The sequence below is a fragment of the Calidris pugnax genome, unplaced genomic scaffold, assembly GCF_001431845.1.
Source record: "Calidris pugnax isolate Ruff unplaced genomic scaffold, ASM143184v1 scaffold188, whole genome shotgun sequence".
NCBI lineage: Eukaryota > Metazoa > Chordata > Aves > Charadriiformes > Scolopacidae > Calidris > Calidris pugnax.
This window is the reverse complement of record NW_015091257.1, coordinates 1,131,522-1,142,657: the sequence shown is the minus strand read 5'-3', so window position 1 is coordinate 1,142,657 and position 11,136 is coordinate 1,131,522. Positions and strand designations below refer to the sequence as shown.

General features: G+C 37.5%; 1 protein-coding gene across 1 annotated transcript in view; it reads left to right on the top strand.

The window, feature by feature from the left end:
- TMEM131 (transmembrane protein 131) overlaps positions 1–11,136 on the top strand; it is a 106,803-nt gene that overhangs the window by 24,525 nt on the left and 71,142 nt on the right. Inside the window, exon 3 of the mRNA XM_014960321.1 lies at positions 9,195–9,235. Coding sequence (XP_014815807.1) covers positions 9,195–9,235 — 41 coding nt within the window. The remainder of the gene's footprint in view (positions 1–9,194; positions 9,236–11,136) is intronic.

Here is an 11,136-nt window from a genome sequence, read left to right as displayed (position 1 = left end):
GTTTTTTTTGTTTTTTTTTTCTTATATTGTGTCGCGGGGGGGGGGGGGGGCAGTGTTAGGATTTTTTTCCCTCTTCATGATGACAATTTTGTACTAAAGACACCTATAGCTTCTCCATGCAAATTTTTAAAAACACCCTGTAACTTCCTTTACTGGATTTTTATGTCTACACACTACTTAAAGCCTAGCATTTATTTGGGACATTAGCACTCTGAGGCTTTGTGAAAGGAGAGAGTAGTTGCTTCCCTGCATAATAACACTTGTTTTAGTAATTCCAAAATGAGTTGTACATTTTTGGTGGCATCTTGTTTTGCTCCTATAGTTTTTATTTCACTTTGTTCTCCAGACACATTGTTTTCTTTAGTGTACTACCACTTAGCTCAAATAGAAAACTGTAAATAACTCCTTCAGCTGAACTTTGCCTTGTCAGTGTCAGACAATCTCTTCTGTGTGTCCTAATTATTTGAACCCTTGTCCAGACCTGACAGATGCTTCAAGTCCCTGATGATGATGTCATCTGCAAATATTAGGAGTGCTGAAATAAACTGCAACTGTACAACTGTTACTTTTAATAAATTATCCTTTCATGTTAAGCCAGCATACCGGCTCACTTTTTGAGGAAGTTATTTTGGAAAGTGAACAGTAAAGTAAAATTTATTTTTCAGAGCAAGGTTTTCATTTGGTTTTGGTTCATAAAGGACTGTTTCCCAGGTCATTCTATTTATTGTTGGAGCTCTTGCCTTGGATATCTAATGTTTTCCTGCACAATATAGTTGGAGCCACTATTTTCCAGAGTGAGGGATCTTCTATTCAGGCTAAGTGTTTGGGAAGTACTTCTGCTTGTGTAGTAGTATTTTTGAACTAGCATATTCCTACAATGAAAAAGGAAAATGGTAAGACTCTTCAGTCCAATTCTCTTATACCCATGCTGCAATAACCTTAAGTGTATGAGATGTTCTTCTATAGGTGAACTCCTAGAAATTATTTTACTGATACTTACTGGTTTTCAGAATAGCTAAAATAGAGGAGAAACAAAACCTGTGTGCTTATGTATACTTAATATATATTTACTGTCTTTGTTCATACACTGCTTCAAACTGCTGCTCACAAAAGCTGGTAATGAGAATTATAATGGTCCTAAATGTCAAATAGACAGAACCTTAACATGACTTGTGGTGGCTTTGCAACAAGAAAGCTACGGGGCTGAGTTACATGCGTGGGAGTCAGCAATGCTGATCTCTTACTGGAGGAATTTTGGTATTTTCTGCATGATTTGTACTTCGTTCTGTATGGCACGGTAAAGAAATATCTTAACAGAAGTGGCAACTATTTGGTTTTGATGTATTAGCGGTAGTGTTTTTAGGGTGTAAAATTTAAATGTGTTTTGTTTTGGTTTTTTTTTCAATTACTTCAGATTTTCATATTTAAGTTTGACTTCTGAAAGGGCTTTGATATGATCTCCATTAATATCCATATAGCCAAACTGCTAAGATACAGACAGCATGAGTGGGCAATAAAGTGGCTGGATCTTTGACCTCGATGGGTGTACTCTACAGTACAAAGTTCAGCTGGCAGCCAGTTACCCGTGATGGAGCTTGGTACTGAGGGCAGTACTGTTTAATGTCCTCATTAACAGCCTGGATGATGGTATAGAGAGTGTTCTCTGTCAGTTAGCAGATGCTACCAGATTGGGCAAGGTTGATACACTGGAAGGCGAGGCTGCTATTAAGAGGGACTTCGGCAGGCTGACAAGGTCCTCATGACATTCAGCTAAAGCAAATGGAAGTCTTGCACCTGGGAGAGAATAACCCTGTGGAGCAGGACAGGCTGGGCAGTGACTGGCTAGGTAGAAGCACTGCAGAAAAGACCTGAGGGGTTCTGGTAGACAGCAAGTTGGATCTAAGTTAGCTATGTGCCCTTGTAGCAAAGAAGGCAACTAGCCTACTGAACTGTGTGAACGAATGTGGAGCCAGGAGATAAGGTGTATGATTTCCCCCCACTTAAACACTTGTGGGATGGCAGCTGGAGTACTGTGTCCAGTCTGGGCTACCAAGTACAAGGAAGGCACTGACATGCTGGAGCCAGCACAGTAGAGGGTACCAGGATGATAAGGGGGCTGGAATGATTGTCACATTAAGATGTGTTTCTTCAGCCTTTAGAAGAGAAGACAAAGGGGTAAACAAATTGCTGTGGGCAATGTAGAGTTGACAAGAGACAGATTTTTTCATTGTGTACAGTGGAAGAATGAGAGGTTTTGGACACAATGTCAGCATGGGACATTCCAAACCCACATAAGAAAACAAGCTTTTAAATTTGAGGGTGATCAAACACTAGCCCAGGTTACTCAAAGAAGTTGTAGAATTTTGGTCTTTGGAGCTATCCAGAACTCAACAGCCCAAAGCAGTGAGCAACCTGCACTAACTAGACCTCCCCTGAGCAAGGGTTGACTAGATGGCCTCTGGAACTTCCTTCCAATGTGTGTGATTTTCTAAAAGAATAAAAGCCAACTCAGTTCATTGCAATTGATTGTGAGCAGCTGAAGTACTTCTGCTGCTCAGAAAAAAGTTGAAATTTCTTCTTGTACAAGAAAAATTGTCATCCCCAGGCTTTAGTTTAAAAAGAGTTAATTGATGCCCAGGAGTAAGCGACTGTTTCAGAGCCAATGTCTATAGCATGTGTTGCATCAGCTAAAGTCAACTGATGGTTTGCTGGGTAAGTCTGGGTCATGAAAGAGCGTGGCAAGAATGACTCAGTGCAGTCCACTTTCAGCTACCTTTCAGATTACAGCATTCATTTTTTTCATTACCTTAAGCAAGATATTTGTCATTAATTATGTTTCTTTTAATTATCCAACATTTTAGCATAGACCTCATGAATGCAGCAATGAAGATTGAAGCTGCCATCTATGGATTGATTTTTGTAGCTGTCTCTCAACATTTAGTTGCAAGCTAAAAAGCACATAGCTTTTCTACAAGAAGGAACCAGCCCACTATAAAATAATAGTATGTAAAATGTTCTGAAAGTTTTTTAAATTAGCATGGATACTGTTGTGTAGGAATACGTTAAGCTTTGGTTGTTGGGAATTTTGGTAACATTAAAGAAATGTATTTGGTGTCTAGAAACCTCAGTCCTGACTAAGAGGGCATCCCTGCTTTGTTCCTAGCGCTCTCCTCTCCCTCCACCTCCTCCCTTAAGGCTTTTGGTCTTTAGTTCAGTTGCTTAAACATGGGTAACCAGTGGTATTTGAGATGCCCTGGGCTGTCCGGGACATCTACGTGCACCTGGCAGAGATGGCACAGGAGAAACTGTGTGCCCTTCTGGATGTCAGTCTGAGAGCAGGCAGGTTGCCCTAGGATATTAATCTTAAGTGGCAGCAGATGCCTATGTTTAGATGACTGAATGTAGTGCTAGGTAATATGACCTCTTACCAAGAAGTGAAGAATAGCTATTATAACAAACTGGTGAGACATTCAAATGAACCTTTTTGTTGGTGGTGGTTGGTTTTTTTGTTGGGATATTTTGGTTTTGTGTTCTGGCTAAAGTTACCAGCCATGGGCATGTCTTCAAAGACAGCCTTCAGACTGTAAGGTGTGGGTTTTGATTCTCCATGTGCACAAGATAGTTGTGTTGGTATTGTTTCACAACTGTACGGAGTCTGTAAGATCTGCTTTCAGGTACAGATTCTCTATGAAATCTGTCTTGAGGATATGAGCCTCTGGAAATAAGTTGGTTTAAGTCTTGACACTGGTGCTGGCTGACTGCCTTCAATTTTTTTTTTTACTCACTGTGTGCAACTTGTCTCAAGATCTTTATTTTGAAACCCCTTTGGTTTATTGTTTAATCCTTCTAGGATTATATAAATAATAAATTAAGGCATGCAACTATTAGTAGCAACAACCTAAATGCATATGCTAACCTTAAAAAAAATAAGTTAATAAAATCAGTTTCCAAGACTTGAATGCAGCCTTTTGGGTGGAAGGATGATAACCCCCAGTACTGGTAGAAGGGGTGATTTTTCCCTTTCTCGCTTCTTTTTCCCACTCAGCTGTATATTTCTACTATTTCTCTTGTGCTGACAGTAGTTTTTGTTGTTAGGCAGTCAGTTGGATCAGGAAATTATTCCAATTGAATTTTTTTCTCTGTAACTTTGTTTATTATGTCACTTGAAATATTAATAGTGTGCACATGCAGCCACCGCCTTGATCTGTAAATTACAAGGTAGTATTTTGTTATTTGTACTACTTCTCCTATACAGATAAGATATAATAAAATTTTCATATAAATCATATTTTCTAATGCTACTCTATTACAGATGTATCCTTTATAGGAGAAAATAATAAACTGTATTTATTAAAGAGCATAAATTTATTTCTCTTTACCTGATAAACTGGCAGTATTCAACAAAAACTACACTTTAAATAGTAGATTGATCTGTTACATGGTTTTAGTTCCTGGCATTTATGTTTTACAGTTTTATACAGTCTCACAGGAAAAATAGCATGCCAGGGTGCAGCACAGTGGCTCCGCAATTTTACCTGAAGATCAAATTTTTTAAAAAAGTATTTTGAATACTTAACTGAACACATTTGTATGCTTTTATTTACCGCGCAACTCTAAAGATTGACATGTAATAAAAATGAGTGGTAATTATAGAAACTGCCACATGAGATTTATTTTTGGTTTAGTTCCATGATGCTATGGTTGATGAGCTGCTGAAGTTGGTATGCTATTTCTTTGCTCTTGGTTGACCCTGATTTAAAAAATAAATTAAAAAATAAATCCAAACAAACCCCCTAAAAATACCAAAACAAAACCCACACAACAAAATACACACAAAAAAACCCAAACAAACCATAAAGCAAACAACCCCCTGCTCAAAACACAAAAAAAGTATCAGGGAAATGAACTTATCGTTGTGCTTGTATTTAACAGACATCTGAAAACAAAACCTGGGCTTTCCCTTATAAGCATGACTCTTTGATGGATATTTGCTCTGAAATATATTTTGGACATACGATGTCCTGCTGAAGTGATTTGTGATTTAAAACTTTATGTACACATATTAGACTAATATTTCATAGCAAGAAGACTCTGTGATCAGCCAGATAATTTAACTCCCAACAGTTAACTACAGCCATGGCCATTTAGTAGTTCAGCTATTGTCAATTATGTGTATTTCTATGTGTTTCTGTATTTTTCCGGAGTTAAATTTGATCTCTGGTGCCCTCTGTCTAAAAGTTGGCCAAGGTGAGGTCTTAGACTAAGACTAATATTAGGGGTATTGACTGCCAGTTGTGATGCTTAAGAGCATCGTTCTCTACTGAATAAAACTTAATAGAATGTGCTGTCTTGTTAGAGCCAAAGTTAGATGTCAAGGATGGACAGTGTTGGTAATGACTATTTGGTTGCCCTCTCATAGGATTTTGGTTGCCCTATCATAGGATCTGAAGCTGTTAGCTCCATTATCTGACTGTCAGGTAACTGCTGGTAGTTTAATTATGTGCTTTAGTTATGTTTCTAAAGAAAAAAAAATACTGAAAGGGATGTTGTATTTAATTGTAGTGAATAATGCACTTTCAAGAACATTGGTAAGGGTGTTTATGCATCTGTTAGCTTCATAGGATAAGTTTGGTTGTCATGATTCAACCCCAGCCAGAAGCCCAGCCCCACACAGCCCCTTGCTCACTCACATGGGGAAGTGAGTTGGAAGGGTAAAAGTGAGAAAACTCATGGGTTGAGATAAAAACAGTTCAATGGGTAAGCCAAAGCTGCACATGCAAGCAAAGCAAACCAAGGAATTCCTTCCCTGCTTCCCACAGACAGGCAGGTGTTCAGCCATCCCCAGGGAAGCAGGGCTCCATCACACGTTACTTGGAAAGACAAACAGCATCACTCCGAATGTTCCCCCCCTTCCTTCTTCTTCCCCCACTTTTATATACTGAATATGGTGTCATATGGTATCTCTTTAGTCAGGTGGGGGTCAGCTGTTCCAGCTTTGTCCCCTCCCAGCTTCTTGTGCAGCCCCAGCCTGCTCACTGGTGGGGTGGGGTGGGAAATGGAAAAGGCTGGGACTTTGTGTGAGCACTGCTCAGCAATAGGTAAAACATCCCTGTGTTATCAACACTGTTTTCAACACAAGAACCCCACAGTACCATGCTAGCTACTATGCAGAAAATTAACTCTACACCAGCCCAAACCAGTACAGTTGTATAATAGTATTTCACTGGAACAGCGTCTCAGCAATTTTTGGTTGTCTTCCTCCAGTAGGCAGGGAAGTCAGTGTCGTGCACGCATGGAAGAATGGAACTGGCAAAATTGGGAGAGGAATGGCTTACAATGACTGTGCTGTAGTAAAAAAGAAAGTGATATATGGAGTCATTTTGTAGGGACGAGTAGCAGATTATTTCAGTTGGTAGAGAAAACACAAAATGGACTTGGGTCGTTTTTGGGTACGTCTGCATTACTGATTGTATTGCATAGATCTTTGGATCCAAAGCTTCCTCATCAACAACACTTGGAGCATACCGCTTGCTACATCAGAGATGTATGCAGAAAGCTCATAAATGCTGAGCCTTACTGAGCAATTTGTCTGTTAGCCTAGATCAATGGTAGGTGGCTGTGGGGAAGATCAGTGCGCCTCTGGCTGCAGTCACATAGCTCAGGCTCCTTAGCCCTTATCAGCAAGCACTAGTCTTTCTAGTGAGTAGGCTGCGCAGCATCTCTTGCAGAGCTCTCAGAGCCAGGTGTAGTCTGATGGGTTTTTGCAGAGAATGGGTGTATCTGCAAGCTCTAGGCAATAGTTACATCGTTTAAATTAAAAAAAAAAAAAAAAAATTGGGAAGGCAGACAATGACTTGGGGTTGTCAGATTTATGAGAGGAAAGTAGATAGAAAAAGCTTATGTAATTATCAGTAGCTGCTTGAAGCTTATTAAAACAATTTTTAAAATACTTAAGCAATACATATTTTCCACAGAGCTTATAGAATCATGCTGTTGTGTACTAGAGGAAATCACGAGCTTAATGTTTTGAACAAGTGTTTGTAGGAAGTGTTAAGCCAGCTTTTGAGAATGTAAGTCCTTTTTGGGTGGAGAGAAAATATTTTCACCTGATTCACTTTAAAAATAGACAGGAAACTGAATCAAAGTTGAAAAACTAATGGGTGTTAGTTTAAAACTGGAAGGTTTGCTCTCACCTTTCCAGTCTGAGAAAAAAATAAGGTATGGAAGGCAGAGATCTGTTTTTTCTGATTAAATTCTTTTGGAGCTAATCAATTAAGTTGTTAGGCGCTACTTCCTAGGAAGTTTAAGATATGAAATGTTTTATATCTAAAGCATTTATCAATTAATTAAAACTGATTTTAAATGCTTTCTTTCTTCATTTTAATTGAATTTCTCTTACTATTCTGAAACTATTCACTATAGATTGTAAGTATTTGCTTATACTTTACTGGACAGAGAGAATAGTGGGTGACATTCCGAAATTAAGGACCTGAACTAAAAGCTTATCAGTATGCCAGTAATATGCCTTAGCTAGGAAAACTTAATGGAAGCATTTGCAAGCCCCAGTGTATTTTAATGAAAAATAAGAAGTGCCCTATTTTTCTAATTAAGATACAAATGTAATAGGTAAGCTTAAATAAAAGCTTGTTAAGTTTAAGTGAAAACCTGCTGATTTTAAAATTATAATAAAATTGGCAATATAAAACAGCTTACCGTGTCTCTTAGTGTTCTGTTCAGTGAGGAAATACTGCACTGATTATGTTGTACTGCAAAACATAATTTCATGTGGAACCCCTTCAGTGTCCCTTTAGTGAGGGTGGCTGCCCCTTTTATTTCAGAGGTTTTAAAACAAAAAAGCTAATTGATACTCTGCCTAGACATTAAAAATTGGGAAAAAAATCCTCAAGTTACAAACAGGTTAGTTTTATTTTACAATGGTAAATGCATTAGTAAATACAATATTACACTTTCAACTTTCTTTAGTTTGATACAGATTGGAGGGTCAATAAACCAAATAATGCCATTTTAAATCTGAGGTACTACTTAGATTTGTAGTCCTGAATTGATCCTTGATATTAATCAAACATTAATGTTTGTGGATTAAGTGATTTAATAATAATAATTCTAAAATGTCCAAGAAGTGTCTCCAAAATGCAAAATTAAAATTCCTCTAATAGAAGAATCTGTATTTTAAGTAAAAATAAAAAAGCTTTTAAAAATTATTTTAAGAAAAAGTACTTCTATATTAGGAAAAGCAAAGAAAGAAAGTGTAACTTGTAGCCAAAATAGAAATCAGTAAAGGACGCAGCCAAAGGACTTGATTTTAGTTCTGAAATGAGAAGATACAAAAAAATTGCATTCCCCTTGCAAACAAATGACATCCTTATACCAGAGGTGAACTGTGTCAGATGAGCCAAGGTGCACCATACACTTTAATGGACCTGTAAGCTTTCTCTCCACTCCTAGAAGATAAATATTTTTCTTGGCCATTATTGCCTTTAAGAGGAGGACTGAAATCCTCTATTTGATCCCCATGTGCTGTGGGAAGACAGAATTTTTCAAAGTCCTGTATGGTTTAACGTTAGCTGTGTCAGGAGGACTTCCCATACGCAGCCTTCTGAACCAGTTGGAATTTCCTAGACAACCTACCCTCCTTGTTTTCACGTAATTAACTGTAATGTCCTGCAGAGTGGTAGTAAAGGTATGAATAATAGAGGCTAGAAGATCATTAGCAGGGAAGGAGATGAAGTTTCCTAAGCAAATGGAGATTATAGCATTCTTTGTTTTCCTGTTCATTAAATTACACCGGTGAGATAATTGCTTGACTGCTATTTGTTTTATATGCTTTTCTTTATAATTTGTTTCTTACATCTATGCTAGGTTTTTCTTTTGCTCCCTGCAATGTTATAATTTCCTGGACACTTTTCCTCCTCTCAATTTTTAAGTTGTTAGGTTAATGTTTTCTTACAGTTTTGTAAGAGTTCCTACCACTGGAGCTGACTGCAGTTCTGCAGGGCCAAACAGTCTTTTGGTAGAGGCTTAGTTTCCTTAATTGGAAAAAGCCAGTTTGCATTTTCTGTTCCAGATCAAAACTTCTCCTTTTATCTTTTAAGATCTGATCTACCCACTTGTTCATGGTTGGGGCTTTTTTCCCCCAGAGAGAGTATATAAAATTATTCTTTTTTCTTTTGCAGACTGAGACAACTATAGGCCTCAGTTCATATCAACAGAAAAGGTAAGCATGATTTTCTACAAGTTTAATACAACCATTCTGTTGCAAAATTTGTGATATTTTTCATAAGAATAATAAAGTTTTTCTTAAACCGAGGAAATCTCAAATATAAAACAGTTTTTAATATTGGACAGCTAAATCACTTCACATGTGGAATTAGAAATGAAACAATTTTTAATTCACTTTGTAATGTATATCACAGTAATTCTGTATAAATAAAGAGGAAGTAAAATGAGACTTTGCTTGTAGATTATTTTTTAAATCATTTTACTGAAGTTTAATTGAGAAAGGAGTAGATTTGTTTACTTGCTTCAAAAGTTCTTGGGGTCCTTTTGAAGAAAACTTTATGATGTTAATTTCTATAGATTCTACTCCATCTGTCTGTGTATTGTTCCCCTCCCTCCTTGAAGACATAATCTTTTATCAAAGAAAATGCACGTATAGTATCTGAGAGGAAAAAGAAGCTGCTGCTTTATTTTTTCCTGTTCCTACCTTTTCTCTGGAGACTCCTGAAATATTCATGTGTATTAAATGTGTACATTGAACCGTAATAGCGAAGCTCGTTTCTTACACAATAGCATTCAACAAACTGTCATGTAGAACGTAGTTATAGGGTAACATAAAAATAGTTTTTTAAAGATCAAATTAAAATGATGTGCTTTAAATAATTTGTTGCTAGGGGTTTTCCCCATTTCGTTATCTTAAACTGCTTGTGTGAAGCCCTGCACTCGTTACCATGTAGCACACTCAGACCTCGCACAGCAGTTAAAGAATCTCTTAAATTTCATTATCAAATAAGGTGATCCTTAATGCTTCCAGAAGAACACAATCTAAGCAAATAGGTTACAGAGCAGTATAACTAATAGTAACTCCCAAAACATATGTTTCTGTAAGCTAGGTTGCTTAAGCTAAGTGATCATTGTGTTTTTCCCTGTCATGGTTTGTAATATTAAAACAACTGGACTTGGGGTCATTCACAAGCAACATGAGTCGTTTAAGATGCTGTACCCCAGTTGTTTACCTGTCCTTCCTGCCAAGGATTCTCTCTCCTGTGGCAGAGAAAGTGAATATGTGTGCCTGTGGCTCAGCTGCTGCGGTTCATGGTCCAGTCACTTATTTTACCCTGCCAGAAATGATGGGTTTGTACATGGAGCGTGAATTGGAGCTGTTGTGCTGTAGGTATTTGTTGCATTCTTCCATGAGCTGTTGGGGGATTGCAAAATGGTTGTGGACAGGAACTTAAACAGCTGTAGCTATGTGCTCCGGTGTGCCAGCCAGATTACAAGTATGAAAACATGAATTTAGAAGTTACAACTGAACTTGGGAGAACCATGATTACTGTATTTTATGTCTTGCATAGACTCAGACTTAATGGAGGTAGTTTAAATGGAATAGTATCTTATTTAAATCGTTGAGTCTCAATGGCAGAAAGAAAGTGCATTTATTGGGAACTAGGGATTGCGTGCAACTTTTTTGTTTCCTAGGAAACAACTGAATTTGGTGGTCTTTGAGAATGAGGCAATGGATTAGATGTGCTTCCAGGATTTTTAATTTTAATTTTTTATTTAAGAGGACTGCTTTCTGTGTTTGAAATTTCAATGTGCTAGAGTGTATTCTGATAAAACACTGGTTTAGATATTAGAGTGCTGGCCTATTTGGGGTTCAGTCACAATGTGATAAAGATCTGCATCGCAAATGCTATATTAGAGAGTAAATACCGAATTTGCTTCTATCTGTTTCTCTCTCTCTCTCTGTCGTTAATTGGTTTTACATGGGTCTTTCTTTCAAGTAGTTTTCTAGGTCTTTTTTTTTCCATGGCGTTGTTAAAAACTCAAGGTTTCTGGTCCAAATGCTTAACTTCTTAGATGACTTGTCTTTCCTTGTCCTTATTAGAGCTTATAGTA